Consider the following 23,931-nt stretch of genomic DNA (forward strand, 5'->3'; position numbering starts at 1 on the left):
GACCCTGCAAAGTATTTGTTCTAACACTTACTTGGAACTATCAGACTACCCTGTCAGTACAACTCTCAATGTAGTGTAATCTGGATATGCTTTCCAGATGGATAGCAGGTACCTGCTTCAAGAGAGTTCCTTACAAGTCACCAGTAGAGTAGTTTCAGTTTGTTTACCTTCAATTGTCTATATTCAAATATAAATAGACCAGGTTAATTTTATCCAAGAAGTGCAGATATAATAGTAGCAATTTTGTCACATCTGAACTAACAGATCATTTCACCAGTTAATAATATTAAAAGGCAAACAGATACAGGTTTTGTTTCACAGAAACAGAATGATGTTCCTTTAGTTAGGTAAAGGACATGTATTTTTCAGAAGTAGTGTTCTTTCCCCTCACAAGTACCGTAAAGCTGTACCATAAATCTTCTGGCTCAATAAGGCCATACTGATCAAGCCAAAAGTACCTTTAGTTAACAATCCTGTTTCAGACAGGACAATAGAAGTGGCTTGGGAACAGTCTATTACAAGGGTTGAGCTCTCTGCAGAGAGACCCTAACAAATTAGAGAGATGGGCAATCACCAACCGTATGAAGTATAACAAGGGCAAGTGCTGGATTCCACACCTGGGACAGGGCAACCCTGCTTTGTTTATAGACTGGGGAATGAGAGGCTGAAGAGCAGCACTGTGGAAAGGGACCTGAGGGTCCTGGTTCATGGCAAGTTGAATATGAGTCAGCAGTGCCCTGGCAGCCAGAAGGGCCAACCCTGTCCTGGGGGGCATCAGGCAAAGCATGGCCAGCCAGTCGAGGGAGGGGATTGTCCTGCTCTGCTCTGCACTGAGGTGGCCTCACCTTGAATATTGTGTGCAGTTTGGGGCACTGCAATATAAGAAAGTCACTAATGTGTTAGAGAGCATCCAAAGGAGGGTGATGGTGAAGGGTCTTGAGGGGAAGCCATATGAGGAGCAGCTGAGGTCACGTGGTCTGTTCAGCCTGGATAAGAAGAGACCGAGGGGAGACCTCTTTGCCATCTTCAGCATCTTCATGAGGGGAAGCAGAGGACAGACATTGACTCTTCACTCTCGTTTCCAGTGGCAGAACTCGAGAAAATGGCATGAAGCCAAATCAGGGAGGTTTAGGTTGGATATTAGCAGGTGGTTTTTCACACAGAGAGTGATTGGGCACTGCAACAGGCTCCCCAAGGAAGTGGTCACAGCACTAAGCCTGTCTGAGTTCAAGAAGTGTTTGGACAACGTTCTCAGGCACACTGTGTATCCTACACAGGGCCAGGAGTTGAACTTGATGATCCTTGTGGGTCACTTCCAACTCAGCATATTGTACAATTCTATGATTGTATCAGATCACCAGAATGCTCCTCCAGCCTCCATCCACTAATGATACAGGGGCTTCCTGATATCTGGATTTTTCATCTCCAACTGCCTAATGGAATTTTTAAGCCACATAAAATTTGGGCTTCAAAATTCCTGTTTCAGAGAGCCTAAAAAGCTCCACTCAATTATCCAATTTATGGTTTTTTGTTGTGGTGGGTTTTTTGCCTTGGTGCTGCCATTAGTGTCCACAATACTTTTTCCTTAGACGTCATTCAGTGGTTGCTTTTCTCTCACAGCTCTTGCTTTCTTGCGTTTACACAGAATCACTGGTAGGACAATGGCAAGAGTGATGACTGCAATTGCAATCACTGCTATGATGATAAAGACTTCTGCTCCATATTCTGTAGGGGAGGAAAAAAGTGCAAGACTCAGTTATCAGAATCCATAATGACACAGTGCTACAAACTCTTAGCACTCATTATACTGAATGAAAAAATGCTTTCTATATTTTACAGTACCACAGAATTCAGTGTGAACTAAATACATTTTAATATGAATTTGCTGAACTGAGGTAAAGCTTTATTTCACCTGGTTCACACTAGGATTTAATCTAGTTTAGTTAGTGCACTTAAAATACTGTGCTAACATCACAAGAATAAGTCAAACCGTTCCCCCTGTTCCTACATATTTCCATCCAAGTAGGAATTTATTCTAGGTTATAAGCTAGAAAACACCAGGAGAAGAGTTTTCTATTTAAGCTGTAATTAAATTGTAATTTATCACTATTGTGATAAACAAAAATACATATTCAGATAGGGAAGTTAATTTGAGTTCATTTGCCAATTTTAGAAGAGATTTTCTTATCTGGGGGAGAAGAAAGATACAGTACAGCAATGTGATATTATTTAAATAGTATTGATGACTTTATATTGAAGAAAGTGTCATCCAGATTGTTTGTCTAAAATTTGACTGGCTGATTCACTGACCATTCCTTAACTTATCTACCAGAAAAGAAGTCAATCTGCCAACCTCTGACCTTGTAATAGTAAAGAAAGTCTTAGTCTCACCATCTGCTTTAGGGGTAACTAAAGGTCAGTTCAAATTACAAGTCAGTGGACAGGTTTCCAGCACTCGTATGTTTTAGAGCTAATCCTTCAAGCACTTACTATGGGACCTCCTACTGGGAGGATCTGAGGGAAACAATGGCGAAAAAAAGCCAAAGCTGAAGGCTAGTGATGAGATCTGAAGCCTCAGTGACCAGTCATCAATTCAGGCAATTTAATCAAAACAGTTGAGCAAAACCCTAAAACAAACTCTAACTAGCTGACGATGGTGGACTCTTACTTGAAGTGAGTTCTTCGAATGAGTTTCTGTGTTCTGACTGTGTCTTCTAACTTACACAGTAAATGGTTTATAACAGGCATCCCAATTTAAAGACATGTCTTTTTGTTAGAATGATAAAGACTGTGGTGTGACCAACGTCACCCGGCACCCACCGTCGAAGATGCCCCTTTCTGCAGTGGTGCAGTGCATCACGCTGGTTTGACCATTACGGTTTTCTCTGCGGGACGGAACGAATCCCTGGACATAGAAGCAATAGTTCTTTGTGCTCTCAACGCTTACTTCAAATGTATGGCTTTTTGTTGTTGTATCTTTCTAAAAGGGAAAAAAAAAATATTTCAAGTGTCAACTCTTAAGGTAGCACAGAAATTGTGTAACTATAATACAGCTACAGAATATAAAAATCATTACAGAATGAAAACTGGAGTTAGACTTTACCTTTCCAGAACTTTGATCTTTCCAGTAATACAGTTTGTATTCCAGGTCATGTTGGAAAATATCTCGAATACTTTGAAAGCTTCCATTAGGAAACGTATATGGTGTAAGTGGATCTTTGATCACGATGTTCAGTTCCGAACCTTTTTGTGTATAATTCTTTATCTCTGGTTTTCCAATAACAGCTAAACAAAGATTTTTAGAATTAAAAAACTGATATAATCTTTTCTACACAACAAACTCTTCTTTCTTCCACTCTTTATTAACTTCCCATCTCAAATCTATTCTGAGTTTATGAAGCCAAAGTAATAGGGTGAAGTCCTGGGTTGTCAACAAGTATCTTCATCTAGTACACAATGTTAACAAAAGCTTTATGCCTGAATGTCTTCTCCAGTATCAGCACGGCTACTGTAAGAATCTATAGAAAAAACCTTTAAGCTCAATCTAAATCTTGTTTAAGTCAATGGAACTAATCTTGAAAGGAAGTTTATAATAAGATTTAATTGGCAATCCTACTTACTCTGACTATAAGGGGTAAATTTTTCAGAAAGTGCATAAGGTGGTTCTTCAAAGTTATCCATCCCTGCGGGCATTACAGACAGTATGTGGGCTACGTAGGTCTCTTTTACATCCTTGAGCGCATCAGTAACATCACACTCTGTTTCTGTTGTCCGTATGCATTTTTTTTTAATGTCAGATGTCTGTCTGAAAAGAGCGAGAAAGAAGTGTCAACAGTTTCCAAGCAGACACTTACATATTTAGATACACTGAAAAACATTTCCCCCTTAAACTGTATAGATTTCCCTCATCCAGTAGAACAGTCTTGCAGGGGTATTAGGCTGAAAAGGAGAAGAGAACACTTGAAAAAAAACCTATCGTGTACAGCTGTATTTCACAATTCAAAGTAGAATCAAGCAAAGTAAGTAAGATCCATATGACAGAAATATGTTATTGGACCCATATATGAATTCAATTTTTTATATTAATGGATAGAAACCATAAGTAGTTCTGAATTTGCATTTTTCTGCAGTTGCAGAATTTATTTTTAAAAATATAAGATGCATAAATTACTTTGAATGTGTTATCCTTGATGCCTGTGAAAACTCTTGCCTTAAGAAACATCAGTTGCTATAGGAAGCTCTATTGACACAGTTTAATGTGACAACGTCTCTGCATATATGTCACTTGGTTTTGCATCTGTGCAGTGGCAAATGTCACTAAGAACCAGAGAGTGGCAGCAAATTTCATTGCAGAATGATGATTTAAAAAATATTGACAAAAAACTCTTATCTTGATTTTTAAAGAATAGAAAACATGTCCATTTACCTGAGAACTAGTAATGAGACCAGGAAAAAAGTGTTAATTCCCCATTTTACTTCCTAACAAGAAGGATTGAAAAAAAAAGTTATTACTCTATTTTTTTCCCTTTTTTTTTTTTTTGCTGGTGAATTAAGCAAAAGAAAAATTGTGTGATCTCTGCTGGAAGAGCAAGAGTGGTGACTTTTGAAATTAGCAAATGGGTTTTCCTCAAAATAGATCCAGTTTTATTTTCAAGAGTCACCTGAACTCCCTTCTTACTTCACCAGATTTCTTATGTTACAGATCAGTTATTGATAGCGTCACACAACATGCTTTGAAAAGGGACAGAGATTTGATCTTTGGGATGAAACAAAAGTACTCTCTAAATGTACAGACCCGAGAAAGCAAACATTTAAGCACACTTACTCTGGAACAGCAACTTGTCTAAAGAGGTGCCTCTGTAGCAGAATTACACCTGATTCTACACTGAATCTTGGGCAAACAGATTTCAATTTTTTGCAAGCAAAACCACTGGAAAGAAACTCCAGACTCATGAATTTAATAAAATTTGTTCTGCTAAGTGTGTGCTTTTAAGTCTACTAATCTAATCACTCCCTTAAAGAATGAAAGAGCACATTAGGCCATTGCACTGGTATTTCATCCATTAGTCATGAGAGAGCTCTCATGCCACTTTCAGTTAGAGACAGAAGAGACTGCAGTACCACTTTTTTATTAATATGTAGGAGGTTTGGTGATGCATTTTCCCTTTGGGACAAATTTAATAATGCTCTCTATGTATTAAAATGGGAGCTAAGAACAACACAGGTTTATTACTGAACTTCATGGAAGTTTTTGTGCAGTTCTGAAATATGTGTTAGGCACTTTACATTAGCTGGCTACCTTTGATGTCCACAATATTTTATAGTTTACATAAAACATGATAGAGGAAGTGTTGACAGAGGTAGACGAACAAAGGTGATTTGTAGTATTATCCAGCAAGGCAAATTATTCATTTATTGTGATTCACCAATTAGAATAAAATGCAGACTCATTTATTAGACACCTCCCAAGACTGAAGACAAAAAACTCAGACCAGACACCTTGAAAAACATAAAAAAGGTGACATTCTATCTAATACATGGTGTGTCAGATTGAGAATCAAATTCTTCAAAGTATCCTGGCCTAGATCTCTCATGCAGCTGGCCTGCACCAAACCTCAGAACTGAAATACTGATCTCTAGCTCAACTCTCCATTTTTTAGAGTGGGAAGAACCAGAAGCCTGAACCACATATCCTTATAGTTGGATACAAAAAACTCTTAACAGCTGGGTAGGGAATTCTCCTAAGTCCTTTATGTTTGGGCCCTTTTCCTGTTACATTTGCTCCCGAACATATTCAAACACTCTCTATTTGCGTCTTCTTCAATTGCCATTAATGGATATACCTTGGTGTTATCTACTTACCCATGTATTTCTACAGTATATAAGTAACCTGATGGTTTTGGCTGCCATTGTAGTATAGTTTTAAAATTGATTGAAGACCAAGTTATATTGACTGCTGTCGGTAGTGCTGCATAGCCTTTAAATACAAAAAAGAGAAAAATATCAGTCATATTATATGTAATTCCTGTTTCCCTGCAGTTGCTGTTTAGTTAAGTGAAGCAGTTGCTGTTAATTGCTACTTGGAAAAGTTGTTTTGGGGGAAAAAGCTCAGTCCTACCCTCTGGGCTCATGCTTGTCTTACTAAAGGAATATGTCCTGGCAGAAGTGAGAAATATGAGAAGAATATTATTTTCTGTTTTACAACTCCCAAATCGATGAATTAACTTATTTGGAATTCTGTCTAATTAGCTCTTTTTGATTCAAGACCTCTGAAGACGATACAAAAGCTTGAATATACGCATGAGAATGTTCAAGCAGCAAATAAATGTGGTGCAGTTCACCAGGACTCTTGGCCCCCACAAGCGGATGGGAGTCTGCCGCGATGACCCACGACAGCCACAGCTGCTTCGGGGAACTGTCTGGGAGGAAGCTGGATGGGAAAACCCCTCGCACCCCTGTAACCTCTGGAAATCCAGGGTTTAACCGAGCGATATCCTCCTTGTTTTCAAATTACCACCTTCTCTACCTCTTCGGCAAGGGAAGGAAATCTTGCAACCTTACCGCAACTGCCGACCCCCGAGGCTGGCCCCGCTCCCCAGCAGCGCCCCGGCCGTGGACAGTGAGGAACCCCCAAGAAGAAGCCAGTCCTTGGTGACCCGAGCAGGGGCCGCCGCGGGCCCAGGGCGAGTGCCCGGGTGAGTGCCGCTGTCCCGCGGCCACAGGGCGAGTGCTGAGAGCCGCTGTCCCGGGGCCAGCGCCGCTACCCCCCTTCCCACGGCTCTTCTCGGGCTCCCTCGGGGACACCCTGTCCGAGGGGTCCGAGGGACCGAGTCCCGGCGCCGATCCCCCCGTCCCCTCTCCGTCCCTCTGCCCGCCGTCCGTCACCCACCGGCGGCGGCCAGGCGGCACAGCAGGGCGCTCAGCAGCAGGGCCTGTCTTGGGGCGGCGGAGCGCAGCATCCTCGGGGAGCGGATCTGACGGGTCCCGACGGGTCTGAGGGCGGTGAGTGCGGCGGGGCGGGAAGCGCTGGCTTATATCGGCGGGGAGAGGCGGGGACCGCGGCGCCTCCCGCGGGGCAGCCGGCGCGGCCGGCGGTGGGAGCGGCGGTGGGAGCGGCGGGGGCCGGCGGGACACCAAGGGGCAGGGAGTGTGGGCGGCGGAAGCGCCCGAGCTGAGCAAGCGGAGCGGGGATCTTCGAGGAAAGCCGTGAGGAGAGGGGCACTGAGGGACGGGCGCCGTGCCCCCCCGGGCTCCAGCCCCTGAACCGCGACCCCGGGCACACCTGGACGCACCTGCAGTCCGTGTCCCCCTGCCTGTTTGGTGTCCCCAATTTGTACCGCCCCTCGCCTCCCCTCTTGGAATAGTGGCGAAACTGGACACCACTGGATAACCAGCTTCATCCACTGCCAACCTTTGGCTTGGCTGTCAAGGGGCAAACAGCACTCCAGCTCGGAAATGGCTGCTCTGTGAGGCAGCTGGTCATGCAGAAGTGATGTTGGGTTAATTAGATTTGATCCTGTACATTCTGAAGGTCTAAATGTGTCAGTCCTTGCCTCTCCACACAGAACGTTGGACACTGGTTCTCACCTAGATGACATCTTCTATTCCCTCACGCCGTGAGAACGCGCACCCTGTCAAGGCTCACCTGTCACACTAGACACCAAGAAAGTTTCAAGTGTTCAGGGCTTAGTACCTCACCTCTCCCATAAACCAGGGGCCTGCTAACCCTTTTCCTACAAGCTCACATTGGAAAGGTATGCAATTTTAACTGGTAACAGGGAATCTGCCTCTGACAGAGGGTTTTATGAATCTCAGCCTTTGTGCCAGGCTCCCTGGCCCCTCTGGGATGTGTGTGGCTCTCACGGTGCTCTCTTTCTAAGCAGTTTAACCAAGCTTCGGAGCCGGAGAGGTGCGTGCTGTAGTTCTGTCTAATACTCAAGCTCTAGAGGGAGCTGTGTTCGTACTGAGCTCAGAGATCTGCCTCAGGAAGGTGGGAAACAGGCTGTGCAGTAGAACTTGTGTCATAGTTCAGGCAGATATATACATTTACAGTCTTAAGCTGACTCTTTATTTTGATGCTGCTTTGTACGATGTATCTGGAATATATAGGTAAGAGACTAATTGGGAACTTTCATATTTAATTGCCTTTAATTTTCATGATTAACACATAGTTAGATACAAGGAAGCAGTTCTGTCTCATAATGCAGAATAAATGCATATGGACCAAACTACAATATCCATTTCAACCACAGCCTGCAATTCATATAATGTGTTTCAAGGCACCCCTAAACCCTGGATTTTTAAATTACCAAATCCAGCCATACACCTTCTCATTTTCCTGCCTTGCTTTTGATCAAATTTCAGCCATGTCTGTATGTAGCTGTATGCCAGCATTACATCAGCCAAAAATATTGCATGCTTTTAACCTGGTGTAGAATACAGATCCTGTGTGTCTAGCTTTTCAAGATTCTGACCTTATAAGATCACAGTTGATTTTCAGAGGACTTTACAAGGAGAAACAGTAGTCACTTGTTTAAAGAAAAGAGATGCTTATATGAAACTTTAAAATCACCTTTAGGCTTTAATTCCATCTAATTTCCTTGTAGTTCCATCACAAAAGGTGGAAAATGGGTCAGCAAGGGTTTCCAGTTTTTATATAGGTAATCTCAGGATCCCCTTTTCTTTCTCATCCTTCTCATTACCACCTCTTCTGCCATGAACTCCCATACTTGAGATAGGTGAGGAACCATCCAGACCCTGTCCAGACTAACCAGTGTGACCACTGTTACCTTATTCCTGTTGCCAGCAAGATATTTCAGTGTTCACTAACATTAAGCTTTTAGATGTCCTTCTCCACGCTGCGGAATGAGGGGAGGCCACCAGTTTGCCAAAGTAGACAGTTTAAACCAGCTAACCTACCAGCTGAAGGGAGTTGTGTGGTTAGAGGAAATTGGATAACTTTACCAAGGTAACCATTCTGAGGGAATGAAGTTGAAGGGAAAATTTGAAAGATGGGTAAAAGACAGCATGCCAAGGGGGCAGTGTAGCTAGATCAGGCTGGCAGGGGAAGGGTATGATGGAAAAGGGAGAAGCACTGAGGTGAGGAGCTGCTGCAGCCTCTGCTCTTCTTCAAGTGCAGATTTGACCAGAGAATGAGAACTGCTTGACACTGCCTGGCTCCAGCGAGAGGAACCTCACAGTACCTGACATGGGCTGATGCCCCTACATGGAAGTCTGCTCAGCAACTAGTGACTTAACTGTGACATTCTGGTCACATTTCCTGCCCACTTCGTGGTATTTTAGCAGCTCATTTAACACAGAAAAATTGCACCTTATTTCAAACATATGTTGCTACATGCAAGCAAGCATTCTGCTGACATAGAGTTTTGGCAATTTGTCGAGAAACTTAGTATTTGGCTCCCATAGTGTAATGTCAAAATGTAAGCATCATCTCTGTACATGTCTCTAACCATTTTAGTCATCCTCTGCTCATTTTACAATCCGCAGAGAAAAAAATTACTCCTAACCCGAAATCCACATTTTCCTAATACAGTCATCTAAATGAAAGTCAAATTAATTTATTTAAATGTTGAAATAAGTAGAACATTTCTATTGGTGGAGGATCTTCCTATGATTTTTTAGAATATGTGGGAGACATGCAATAGCACAAGCCTGGCTGCATGTTTTGGGTTAGATGACCTCTTCCACTCTGTGACATCTTCACCCTGGTGAACTGAATGGAGTCAAGGTTGTTCACCATTGGGAAGGTTTGCCAGATTACAAGCAGATTCTACAGATTTTTTTCCCTTGATATGTATGTTACAGAACCAATTCACATATTGATTATGGGAAAAGTGAGGAGAAAAACAAAACTAAATCTGTACAACTCTCTTTTCTTCTAAAGAAATACATGTATTTATTTTTACTCTATGACCTACAAGGTCTCTAAACCGGTTCACTTAGAGAGAGCTACAAAATAATTCCTTGCTTAGCAAAGCAATTGCAACACTGTGTTTTCTGTACTGTCATATATAATTGTTGAAGTGTAATGCCTCAGGTGACACAATGACAAATTGGTTTCTTTACGCTGATAGTTTTGCAAGATTGTAAGTAAATGTAAGTAAAATTTTGTAATACTTATTAGTGTTTTGAAATTTTATAGTGTCACAAGACATTCATCATTCCCTGCTAATATAAAAGTCAGCAATATTGTCATGCTAAATAGTGTCAAATTTACTTGTGAGTAAGATCTGAAATCCCTGGGAACTTTTTCCAAAATGAAATTGCTCCTGATATTTCTCTGGAATTTTAGATCTTTGTTTAATTTGTCTCAGTGACCCATATGATAGGGTAATTAATGTAATTATACAGTGAATTGTATTTAATTACAAAGTTTAGGTAGACAATCTCTGAGTTGGTACCTGCTTCTTTAAACATCTCAGCATTTCTCTTGCAGAGCTGCTGTATCGAATGCCATGTTATAAACGCACCCACAGACTCACAAATATCACAGTGTAACAGTATTTTTAATTAAGAAGCTTTGTATAATGTTGTAAAATTGGCTACAAAGTTCCCTTTTTGATGCTTACTCTGTGGTAAGCAATGTCACTTAACTAGTGTAATGGAGTGAAGAATCAACATTTATACCTAAAAGTAGCTGTGTTTATTTCTGAATTATCCACACCAGTGAAAGCCCCAGTACAGTGAATTACTTGTGTATCCCTGATTTTCTTTTTATCTAAATTATTGTAAATTATTCTAAAATTACCTTGTGATTTTATAAAATCATATGTAGCTTAACTACATGTTAAGATAACAGAGTGCCACTGGGATAGAACTAGTTTAAAATTTAAATCCAGTTCTGACATTAATGGATCTTCATTTCACTTTTTGAAAAAAAGTAATGAATAAGCAAAGTTGATACAAAAATTGAAATCTGCAAAAGATATTTCTTACAGGGGAATCACATGGACAATATGAATTTCTTGTTGACAGTAGAAATCATGAAGCAAATATTTGTATGGTTTTTTCTGATATTCTGCTTTCAATATTTGTGTTGTTACCACATTAATCATGCACATATCTCTTCATTTATCATATCGATACTTTAAAAAGAGACACTAGCAAAAGAACAGATCTTATGTGAGTTTTTGGGTCTGAACAGGCTTTGGGATCCTGTGTGGAAATGATGCCTGCTTGGGGGAGAGGCATCCCAGGGAGGGAGGCTTTGAGCCTTTCCCACACTGAAAATTCTTGTCGTCATCACTTTGGTGTTAACTCCAATTTTCTATTTCTTACTCACAGAACGACGTGTGATGCATTTATTATCCTTTTCAAAATTTTGTTTTGCAGCATTATTTCCTAAAAGGGAATTTGACTAGCAGATTTGTGTGCATTTAATTTGTGATCTTCAGGAACACCCTGAGGTAAATACAATTGTGTAAATGAAAATTTAAACCATGCTTTGGTTAGTTTGATTCATAGAAGACTTCAGAAAGCGGATGTTGATAGCCATAGCACAGCTGTGTTGAGAGGAGTGGTGGGGCACTGCTGCAGTGCTGTGTACAGCTGTGTTTGTTTACTAGTGACGCTCTCCTGCTAGAGGGCAAGTAATTACAAAAGTAATAATAAATGTCATTGAAGCACAACAGAAACTATGGAGATAGAGACACTAAACTGTATCGATTCCCTTTGTGCCGAGATGCTTTTGGCCAGCCAAATCAAGCTGTTCCAAGGTTGAATTTATTGTTTGACACTGTGATTCTGTCTGTCTTCACTTTATTCCAGGTGTTGCACCACGATTGTGAAGTAGGCTCTTGGGGTATTTAGTTTACCCATAATATCTTAGTGACATATTTGATCTTGCAGTTCTTATGCATCTCTCTCATAGGATTTATCTTTCCCAAATGACGCTAGACACAACTGCAATTACCAGACTTTATTTACTTAGGTTTTTTTCTTGAGCCTTGGGTTTGTGAGGAAGAGACTTAACCTTAAAAAAAATAGGCAATATAAATGTTAAGTGACAATAAAACCTGTTTAAAAGGAGGCAAGTACATTAACAGTAGCATCTTTTTTCGTATTGAACCCAGTCTCAGCTCATGACTCTTTACATTTGAGGACTGAAATAAATGCGTTTTACTAGACAGTTATTTATAACTGTTAGAAAAACTTACATCCCATTCTCACCAACTGTTAAAAAACACTGATTTTTTAGTATTAGATGTGGCATATATAACTTCTCAGTGAAGGTAGAGCTAGTCAAATTCAGTGTTCTTTAAAAATATTTGCTGTAAGCATGCCTTGAAGGTTAGGCAATTACATGGGTAAAATAAACAAAGCTTAAATTTGAAAAAATGTGATCTCTACGCTGTCATTAAACTTAGGAACTGTGAGAGAGGAACACGTAAACAGCACTCTGTTTGACTTTGCTATTATAATCTTTAATCCTCTTGTAAAATAGCTTTCTCTTTTGGAGTAACTTGATACAACAAAAAAACCTTCTGCACTAACCAGCAAAATTAAATTGAGAATTTCTTTAGTATCCTGCATCTCTTGTTGATGCTGCCTTTATCACTAACTTGGGGGTGAGTAGATTAAAGATAACTGGAAAGTGAATCAACTTAACTATAGGAGAATAATTCTGGATTATATTATATATTATATATATATAAGCCTGCTATACCAGTGCACTTCATCTGTTGAACAGCCCAGGAGACTTAATTCTGAAATTATTTTTCCAAAATCTGCTTATGTGTGTCAAACCCAAGGAGAGTCAATGAGCTTATCAAAAATAGATTTGACTTTTAAAAAAATATCAGAAGTTCCCAGTTAGGACTGGTGTATATAGGGAACTTTTTTTACTGTCATGCATTTTGAATTACAGTCTGTGCACCAGTAAGGACATCAGGTAGATATGGCTTTGATTCTCCAGCTTCAGGCAGTAGATTGCTGTGTCCTTTCTGTCATCCTTCAATTCCATCACAGTACCCCATTTTCCTCCTTCCTGGGGAACACCAGCTGAGTAGTGTTGCACACTGCATATTGTATGTTGCTATACTTCACTACAAGAGTCAGCATTGATTCCCTCCTTGATTGGACGCAGCCTTTAAAATTCTGAAAGTTTTCTGTACAATGGGAAATGGCTGATTTTTAATAATTGTCATGTATGAGCCACAGTACAGTCTTTATTTTGAGCTTTCTAAGTTTCTATTGCAATTAATTAAGTGAAAAAAAATGATCATAATCACTGGAATTTAATATACTTGTGTTTCTATTTTCCTCAGAAAATGAAGCATGTCAATGATAGCTGGAATATAATATTGAATATGAATTCATAATTTATCAGTTACTATATGTGATTAAAGAAAGGCTTTTGGTCAGAGATTTTGAAAATAAATAGTGGTATGTTGTTCAGAAAAATGTATCTAAAGTTGTATCTTATTCTTTAGTAAAATCATAATGGAAAGAACACTATCCAAACACTACGTGTATTATCTATTTAACTTGACATAATTGCTCACAGCTTACTGAATAATTAAATATCACTGTAAAGTGACATTATTAAAACAAAATGAAACAACAGTGTAAATAAGACATAAAATTTACTAAAATTAGTATACTTGTACCCCCAGTGTCAGACTTGAAATTTTGTTTTCAAGGAACAAAGAAAATAATAAAGTACATAAAAGGCTAATGCAGCACCACTGATTTAAGCATTACATTCCTGTGTGTGGAGCAATCCTCCTGCAGCAGCCAGAACACAAATGCATTCTTTCACCATATCAGGGGGCTGACAAAGTGCACATCTAGTGACTGTGTGAATTGTTTTAGGAGTTAGTAAAGAAGGGAAGAGAGGAAACATCCAGTAACCAGTATTTAACTAGAAAAGCTGTGTGGTTTGTAGCAAAGAGCTGAATGTTGAACCCTGCAAGTCTCAAGGATTTTAAAACAACTGTGTCATTATATTTTATATTTTAATATCTTAGGAGTCAAGTTAGGGTCTCTTGTAAAGCCTAAATGCTGGCATTCCAAACTGTTAACTTTGAACATGTAGCTGTTTGATTACCTCAGTTTAGAGCTTTGTGAGTGTATTTGAAAGGAATGTAAAGTACATAGAGGAAATATGTTCTCACGTTGAGTGTTTTCCTTAGAACGAAAACTAGAAAATGAATAGCATTGATCAGTCTGAATTTCCAGTTCTTTCGCCCATAAAGAATAGGTACTTTCAGATTATTCTATTAACAGCTAGATAGGCTAGGATTTTAAGTTTGAAAAACTGATTTTATTTTAGTCCAGATATCTTGTTCTTTCCTCATGATATTTAACTTCAAAATAACATCAGCTAGTTTTTGTTTCCTGGTATCAGTCTCCATCATCTAAACCACACTGACTCCTGCTGAGACGCAGAGGAACATGTTGGACTATATATCTCTTCTTTTTATAAACTCAAAACTGACTTGCATTTGGACAAACTTCAGAACTATTCACTTTTTAAATACAATAATGTAATATAAGACAGAAGGGAAATGTAAGTTCTTACTAAATTAAAGTTTTCTACTTGTTCTTTCCTACAAAACACAGTCCTGCCCTCTGGGTTTGCTCTTTTCTCCACAATCTTTCATGGGTTGCAGTAAACTTGGAGAGTCCCTTTAGGTCCTTAGAAAAAACTTCTTTTTAAACTCAGTTAGGAGAGTTGGCTTTATGTTTGTTTCCTGATCTTCTCAGCAATCTCCCATTCTCTGCTTTTACTGCAGGCTTCTTCTTGCTGTGACTCTCATTCATTCTTTTTCTCCTTTTCTTTTTAGCAGAACATAACATACAAGACACGATAAACTGCAAACATCTAATGAGATAGCATCTGTTGCACCATTAAGACAGACTGTAATTCTACAATAAAAATTCCTTTGCAAGAAGAATTCTAAAATTATCTCAAATGCTACAGGCCCTGAATTTTGTGGCTAATCATTACTTCACATGCATTTGCTTGTTTTTCACTGTTGGCCATTGGAACCAGACTTGTCAATTCTTAAATATGTAAGTACCAGAATAAAAAGATGTGAATTGTCACCCAGTAACTCACAAGACTTGGCAAAAGACTTCCAGAATTTTACAAGTTTAGAAAGCAGGGTCTTAGGACTTATTCTAATATTGGCACAAATACATCTAAATTCCCATTAAGGTGTTAGGGACAAAGTTTTGAAGACAAACTACTTTTCATCTACAGAATGTAGTAACCTCAGGGCATACTACATTATCTGTAATATCTTTGTAAGCAGTTGTCTGTCTTGGACACTGGTGAATGATAAAAGACACCAGTGAAATCAGCTGAGGTGTAGGCAATGCTTGTCTGAAGCTTAGCTTTCCACATAACCACTTTCATTTCACATTCAGTGAAATAAATGACACCAGTCAGCTAAACCTACTTCGATAAAGAACAGTGTGATGTGGAATGAGAGCATGCAGAAGGGGAAAATCACAGATTTTCCAGGTCCTCCTTATGAATAAACAACCCCTAAACATCTTCTGCATCTGGGATGATGACCTAGAAGAATTAGAGTTTGAGAATTGCCTCAAACTGTTCACTGAGAACCAGATTCTCCTGAACAGGATCCACAGAAGACATCCCTTCAAAAGAGAGGCCTAATCATCACCAAAACCTAGAAGTTATAGTGAGTAGGACAAACGGTAATTATTCTCCTAAGGCCTCTAAGTTACAATTGATGTTATTATACAGTACTTACATCTTCATTTCCAAAAATAGTTTCTAAATCACTATATAGCAAGTTATTTACTAGATCTGGTTTAAAAAAAACTAAAACCAAACCCAGCATTTTCTATCGTCACATTTGACTTAAGTGGCATTTCATATTCTTTTCATGTAACAGAAATGCAATTGAACTCAAAATGCACAACAGAGACATACAAATTTCAGAAACATGATGGTTATCAACTTGAGAAATGACCAATTCATATGTCCTTGAGTTGTGCTCATGAAAATAAAATTCGTACTTATGTAATGAAGTTCAGTTTAATAGAGTAATAGCAGCACTTTAGCATATACAGGGTGCACTGTTTGAGAAGAGGGTTCCAAACAGGATGGCTAGATTTGTATGTCTCCTAACTCCTCTGAAAACCAATAAGCCTCATGTTCAAACAGTATGCAAAGCAAGTATAATCTTCCCCTGTTAATCAATGCTATTGCTACTTCTTTTTCACTTTGTCTTTGGCAAGAGGATGTAAGAAGGGAGAAGTAAATAGAATAAGGTTGGGTCTGATAAGAATACAGAAGCATATTTACATTCACATGGGTACACAGATACACGTAGATATAGCCCAGTATAGCTCATGCTGAATCACGTACAGGTACGTCCAACAGTTAATCTTGTTGGAGGTGGTTCCCATTTTCTAGTGCAAGTCCTATATGTAGGGGAAAAAAATGACTGTACAACTTGCATAGTTTCTGCATAGATACCTTTGTGCCAATAAAGGTCATTGAGTACCAACTTAATAACAACTCTCTGAGCTAGCAGCATATTAGATTTTAAAAGATATAGAAAGATTTGGAAAGATTTAGTTAGATATGCGTAGCTTTGCCCTTCCCTGTGAATAATCTGTAGCATCAATGCTAATCTTTTTCTTTATCAAATATAATGTTGTGCAATACTGCAAGACACTGAAGGCAGGTAACAGTGGGCTGATCAATTAGCAGTCCCAAAAATGGTAAAATAGACTGTGGACCTGCTGTTGCAGTCCTTGATAGTGTCTCCACTTTCCCTCTTTTTTTTTCACGATCAGCCCTGATAAATTTTCCTGAAATGCTTTAGAAAAAAGAAGCCTATATCATTATCTAGATTATCCAGTTCCAATCTTAAATATTACTCTATTTTGTTAATAACTTCGCTGGAGTTTTAAGATCTTCAAAGTATTTCAATTAAACATAAAATCTGGCTAGGCAAACTTGAACTGCATTTTTCAAATGTTTCACAGGATCCTTTTCTCCCTCTCTCCTCTTATTCTGAGAAGCATGATTGACATAGGCACTTCTTGACAAACAGCAGAAGCTTGAGCTGAGATTGCATCACCTTGGCATTTTAAAATCTCAGGAGGAATTTGAACCCTAGGTGCTGCCTTTTCAAACACTTAGTACTGCCAGGCAGAGACAGACATTCAATGGGGGAGGTGAAATTCCATTAACAGAGGCTAGAATTGGTTGGATTTCAGCTTCCAAACTCATTTGGTATAGTATTTAAGCTCTTATGGTATAATTCTGCTTATATCCAGACTTGCTATCAGAATCTGAAAAATTGCATCCAGTCCTTCTGTTTGTGAATATTTTACAGATTCTCAAACTCATTCAAATTCAGTAAGTGTTTATTCTTTGTTACTTGTTTGAAAAGACTGACTGAATTAATTGAGAAGTCGTGTAGTGGTGTGTAAAATACGCAACTAAAAGTTTTGATTCTTAACAAGGTTTTTGAATTAGGCATGCACTAAGAATTTTCTCTTTCATTGGTTGTGCTAATTCCTAAACTTTCTTATGATAAAGATTATGATACTTCCATTTTTAGGAAAGAAAGGATGTAGCACTAGGAACTGGAACTCAGACATTTTCTGAATATTAACATGGCCTGTTTTGCCCATGAATTGACTAATGCATTGCTCAAGGATTCATCTGGAACAGGAATCTGAGAAACAAAAAATACTAGACTCACAAGAGTTTTTATGGGGTACTTGAAAGAAAGGATGGAGTCGGACATTTTCTTGGACTTAGATTCAATGGCACAGAAGAAATTTGAAGTCAAAAGAAACTAAGAGAAGTACACAGGGAGGCACATTTTCTTGCTGCCAGAAAAGAAACAGGCAAGTTTTGTTCTGCTTCTTTGGATATTTTGCCAGTGATCAGCAGTGTAGACTCCCATTTGATAAAGGCAGGCAGAGAACCAGCTTTTATTAGTCTCTTTTGCCATCTCCCCTTTCTCTGTCTTCTGTAACTTACATTCGTAACTTGATCTAATTTAATTCTGAAAGAAAACTCTGTTCTTTAAAAACGAATGTTGCAGTTAAAAATGCTGTTAAGTTAAACTGGCACCCAGGTTAGTGTCTATAATAGCTCTACATTTTGCCTTGATCACTTGGCAAATACAGCTTGTGTTCCATATGTTTCCACAGTTGTTGCTCAGCAACTAATTCCCCTATTAGTTGTGAGGTTTAATTGCCTTTACCCAGCTGAGTTCTCCATCTCCTTTCAAGTCTGTTCCACCGACTCTTCCAGTTCTCTCTCTGTAGAGAAGTCGCAAATAACAGAGACTGTTAAATGCAATGGAGATATAATTAACTTTAGATATTTTTGTATCCTTAACTTTATTTATTCCTCAGAACAGTAGTTCTGGTGAAATGTTTTACAATAATTTGCTTTCAGAGACAGGGGTAATTAATATAAGGAAAAATACATATTCATTACATCTGTTCTTAATTTGCTTTTTTCCTGTATAGCTTACTCTTTCCAGATAAGTGAACTCTAACAGCAAGGCTGGAATATGCAAATAACTATATAGAAATCCTTTGACCAAGAAAGTTACACAGGTTTAACTATATTAGCAAACATTTTCAGTGTAAATCCAACTTCACAGTCAAAATATTTATTTGTCCAGAGACTTCATTTTCTATTAATGACATTTTTTAATTGCAAAAAATAACTTTGAGCTGGATATACCCAGAAACCCAACCCCAGCTTCACAAATATTTTTGTCGTTAGTCTTGGAATTATTCCCCAATGTATAATGACATTTTGGTTTTGTCTTCTTTCAAGTGTCTTTGATTTGAAGATGAGTGACTCAACCCTTTACTAATTTTGCTTCAACAGTGCTTTCAGAAGAAAGACAGCAAATAAAAGTCAATTACCTGTGTCCTACTTTAGGTTCAGAGATTTTCCTTCTACACTGCTAGTTGAATGCTAAAGCGTGTACTACTGAGGAAGATCAAAAACTACCTTCCATTACTAAACAGACATAAATTCTCTCTAGATCTGAGAGAAGTTGTCAGAAGATTTTTCAATTACAACCTAGATTTATAATTTGAAGGTATGTAGTTCACAACAAGTTTGAACCTGTAAAACCTGGAACTGAGTTTTAGATCACCTAGTTCTAATTTATTTGCATTTATTTGTAATCTTTATATAGTTGTGCAACTCTGTTAAAAGAACACATATTCTAGTCTTATTTATACATAGCACTGAGATATTGCTAAGTGCCATTCTCAGCTTGACAGATGAGCTTAGTGCAAAACATCTATTTCAAATGTTTTGATATTGATGCTCTGAAATTCTACAGCGCATAATGTGTTTGAAGAACCAAATTATTCTGCCTTATTGTTCTCAGAGTCTAACCAACACCAGAACAGTAGTTTCAGGTGAAATGTTTTACAATAATTTGCTTTCAGACAGGAATAATTAATACAAGAAAAAATATGTATTCATTACATCTTTTCTTAACTTGTTTATTTCCTGTATAGTTTACTTGCTCCAGATAAGTGAACTCTAACAGCAAGACTGGAATATGCAAACAACTATAGAGAAATCCTTTGGCAAAGAAAGTTGCGTAGGTTTAACTATATTAGCAAATATTTTCAGCATAAATCCAACCTTACCAGTAATCAGCACCAGAACTGTGTGCTAGGTTTTTGTTTCAAAACTCTGAGGTTTTTTGCTTTTCCTTTGGTCTCTTTATTTGGGGCCAAGTGAACTTTTCTTTTTTGTCCTTTTTTTTTGGAGCAGAAATATTGCTTGATGTATTTCCTCATATGCAGCAGCAGGTAAAAAGTGTATGAAAGACAGGCACAGGATTTCTGAAGAAGAGGATGTGACATCAGAAATAGGGAAGTTTGGAGATTGTGGCTTTTCAGCACATTAGGACACTTTGTCATGCCCTAATGCAATGCTGGATCCTACTTTAACTTGATCTGTGTTAAATGCCCCTTACCATTCCCTTTTCTAATCAACATGCTCTCAGAAACTCCAGTGTCTGTGCAGTTTTGAATATGAAGTGGACAATTCTGTAGTGCCATCACACACGTTTTAATGTGTAAATGGCTATAGAAGCTGTGAGGCATAGAAGATACTGGCCTGGTTTTATTAATGCCTGTGACTAGTGTATCTAGCTAATTCAGTTTGGACTATTTTATTTTTTGTTCTTCTATTAGGAGGAATAGAAGTAGGCCATGAAGTCATATGAATGCTATTATATTTATTGTATTGATGACAGATGCTTATTTGCTGCATGATTTTATTGCTTCCTTATTTTTACTTCTGTTAACACCTACTAGTCCTTGTTCTCCTTTCTTAGAAAGGCAGTTTTTAGAAGCCAAAATGGACAACTCCCCATGAATAACATCTTGATTTATCTGGGTATTTCCAGACAGAAAAATAAACAGATATAATTTGAAGGAATAAATTTCCAAGAATATCTCCAAAAGTGATATTATCCACATGTGGAATCAATATTATTTAGCTGAAGACTGTCCAAACTAAACTAGTCATTCAGAGCTTCCCCCACATTGCATGAATTCTGATTTGATAAAAACAAAGAAAATACTTTTAGCTATACAGTTCATCTCATTGTATTTATCTCACTGCTTTTGATCTTGCACTTGTTCCCAGACTTTTTCTCAAGTAACAGTATTATTAGAAGGGTGTCTTCAGAAACTGGAAGCTGAACTCATGACTGAATAGGTCTGCACCTACAATACAAGTGATATGGGGAAAAGAGCCATATTTCAGAAGTTCTTTTGCTAAGAATTCTTGGGTTTGAGACAAGTTTTGCTTTTAAATTACTGAGCCAAGTCTATGAATTTATAAGGACTTAAAAATCTTTGTGTAATATGACTTGCAAAACTCAACCCATTAATTCACCTATTATTATAACATATAGCTTTGAAGAACAAACTGACTTAATATACAAAAGATACAGATAATACCATCACTGAGAATTTTCACTAAGGAATTTGCCCCTCCTCTTATGAAAATAAAACATTAAACTGAGAAATATGGAAGTAATTTCAACTTGCATATAAACAGCTCAAATAATTAATTTTTACATGTTTTTAATATTAACTAATTTTAATATGATACTAAAACAGCAGGGACACTTTTTCCCCATTATAGCAAGCTTTTACAGGCAGGTAGACTCTTGTTAAAATGAGCATAATGTATTCCCTTGCTGTCAAGCATTTGGCCTCATAGATTTTCTAGAAATCTTAAGGCGTGACATTCAAACTGCAGAAGCATTCAAGGGAGCATCATGTTTGCAACTGGAATAGTGAATCTGACCCAACTATTGCTAACTGCTCATTTTCAGGGCTCTGTGATTTCCTGAAGTCTCTATCTACAGTCTTACTTTTATTTAGAATACACAGGTTAGACAAGGAGGAAAAAAAAAGGAAGCAAGGGCTGAGGTCATCAAGCCCACTCAGGTGTCCACAATTTACAGGAGAGCAGGGATGGGGCTCGTCCTGTCCAGGATGACATCTGTTGTTTTCTGCAGTCTGGTAGAAGATTGTCTCAGCTGTAAATTCACAGATTCCTCCAGTTAGCAGCCTGATCTCATTTACTTTGCCAATTAATCAATTGAGAACATGAACAAGCATAGTTCCCTTCCACAGTTCAGCAGCAGTTTATAAAGGTGGGGGGGAACAGTGAAGGGAAAAGAAGGCATCTTCCTTTCCAAAAGGCTTGAGTTTCAGCTGGAAATTTGCGTTCTTTTCTTCTACACTTCTCATCTGTTGTGCAGTGACCAGACTGAAGGTTTGTAGCAATTTACTCTACATGTGCTTATGTTTTGGGGGATGTTACTAATTAGAATTCTGTAGCTACTTGTACCTGTATGTGTATGGCTTGTGGAATGCTTCATGGCAGTATTTAGAACATGTTATTTCTTTACTTGGTTTTGCTATGTTAAAGTTTCTAGTAGTAGGCAAGTGGTTAGGGGAGTTTTCTGAACTTAAATCAGGTATTGAGAAATGTTTCTGTGTGAAAAAAGCTATAAGGAAGATCTTGTTATTAATTAGGAATTTAACCATGATTTCCAAATTCCAGGGGTCTTTTTTTAAGCAGAAAATTCATGCAGCAGCTAGTGAACACCTTAACGCTTGCAAAATACAAAAATATTAAAAAATCCAAGCCATTTAGGATTTTATGACTCTAAGATTTTTACTGACAGAGTAAAGGCACTGATTAAAATGTAAATAATTTTTTAATCAGATGAATTTTACTTACCACTGTCATCCATCAAATAATTTTTAGTGCAATCAAAGCTTGAGATTTGTTTCCTCTACAAAAACATTTTAATTGCATTTACAATACTTTTCAGACTTTGTTTATCTGTACCATAACAAAAAAATCTGTATTGCCATGACTTGCAATAGGAGAATAAAGGCATAGCCTACAGCTCCCATTTAATTTTCTGTCACTGCAGGATGTGCACAATGATTGTACAACATTCTTGGCTGTATCCTAAATAATCCTAGGACATCAGGCCAAAACCTCACCATACTGTAAATATGTTCAGATCAGCAGAATGTAATCAAAAGAGGATGAGCTGATCTTCTGCCAAGACAGCTAGCCAAGTAGGTAAGGATTTTAAGAAGTATGAATTAATCTTTTTCTAGGAACATTAAAGATCTGCTAATTGTTCAGGGAACTGGAACAAGGGATAGTTATAGCCAGCCAAAGGTTGTTCTTCTCAACAAAACATTTCCCCCCATACCAGCTTTTACACCAAGGCTCCCTGTTGTTCTTTTAAAGGATCAGCTTTTTAAAGAAGTTTGTTATTTATTAACTGAAAGGAGATGAGCTGTCTGCCAGTAGAAGATACATAGCATGTTTCAATTTTAGATTGTAGGCTTATATTGTAGATTTATTACACTTATTTCAATTTTCTGTTGTAGTCTAATATGACCACTATTGTAGAATTATTTTACTTACCTAAAGCAGGAATTCTTGACAGATGCGCAATGGGAATTTCAGAGTGTTGTGATTTTATTTTTTTTTAATAGCTTAAGCTGTGCAACAATGTGTACTAGGTTACAGCCAGCCCCAGTATTTCTTATGGTGAATAATGAATTATTTGTTATATAATAGATATATTTGTCAAGATCAGCTTACTTCTTTAAGAAGTATTATCTTTAGCAGAGACTGCAATGTCACCAGACAGACAAGATTCTGAAGCGACGTTGTAAGTCTTTAATACACAAAGGCTTTTACTAGTATGAGTTGAGCCTCTGTAAGGCCATGGAGAACAGGTTAGATATAAATGTGAGCAGCAAAATTTTACAAGGTTTTGAGCTTTCAGGTTGGGGGAAAGATAACAGCATTGTAGGAAAAGAATGGTCCATGTTAGCAGCTTAGGTCAGCTGCTGCCCCAAGAGCTCCTCCCCTCCAATTTACAGTTAAAAGGTTAGGGCTCAGTCATGGCAGTTTCCTTGTTTCACTGAGCAAACTGTCACAAACTTAAATTCAGTGATAACTTCGAGCATTTCACCATATTAGGAAATAGCTTCAACCAATATTGCAGTTATAGGGCTTTTGATGACTTCTGATAAATCTAAATGTTATCTAGGTGAACTTGCATCATGATTGACATTTGAAGTTCTAATCTTAGCATGTTGATAAAATTGAAAACAAAATTTTTCTTCACTCTAACAGAAATTATATATTTGTAGTCAGTAAATTGCAGTCATTTGATCTGTGTGATCAAAGTAGGCTGAAGCCCAAGGAATTGCTGATCACCTGAAATAAAATACTGAAGCAGCGTGACAAAAGAATGAGCTTGTGTCTCATTGCTCCCATGAGTCAAATAGACCAATAGGAAATGTTTCACCTTAGTAAGATAAGAGAAATTTTACTTACTTATTGTAATGCTGATTGGGATTCATAAC

General features: G+C 38.1%; 1 protein-coding gene across 5 annotated transcripts in view; it reads right to left on the reverse strand.

The window, feature by feature from the left end:
• Positions 1-944: 944 nt before the first annotated feature.
• F3 (coagulation factor III, tissue factor) overlaps positions 945-23,931 on the reverse strand; it is a 54,228-nt gene continuing 31,241 nt past the window's right edge. For 4 of the 5 annotated variants that reach the window (XM_027694266.1, XM_027694267.1, XM_027694269.1 and 1 more), the window contains 6 exons: positions 5,863-5,977; positions 3,621-3,805; positions 3,104-3,285; positions 2,821-2,980; positions 1,455-1,725; positions 945-1,384 (listed from right to left, as the gene is read on the reverse strand). In XM_027694266.1, coding sequence (XP_027550067.1) covers positions 1,586-1,725; positions 2,821-2,980; positions 3,104-3,285; positions 3,621-3,805; positions 5,863-5,977 — 782 coding nt within the window. In that variant the 3' untranslated portion in view covers positions 945-1,384; positions 1,455-1,585. Of the gene's footprint in view, positions 1,385-1,454; positions 1,726-2,820; positions 2,981-3,103; positions 3,286-3,620; positions 3,806-5,862; positions 5,978-6,889; positions 7,019-23,931 lie in introns of those variants that run through there. The other variant, XM_027694270.1, reaches the window with a different exon arrangement.

This window comes from Neopelma chrysocephalum, unplaced genomic scaffold, assembly GCF_003984885.1.
Source record: "Neopelma chrysocephalum unplaced genomic scaffold, ASM398488v2 Primary Assembly neopelma1_97, whole genome shotgun sequence".
Taxonomy (NCBI): domain Eukaryota; kingdom Metazoa; phylum Chordata; class Aves; order Passeriformes; family Pipridae; genus Neopelma; species Neopelma chrysocephalum.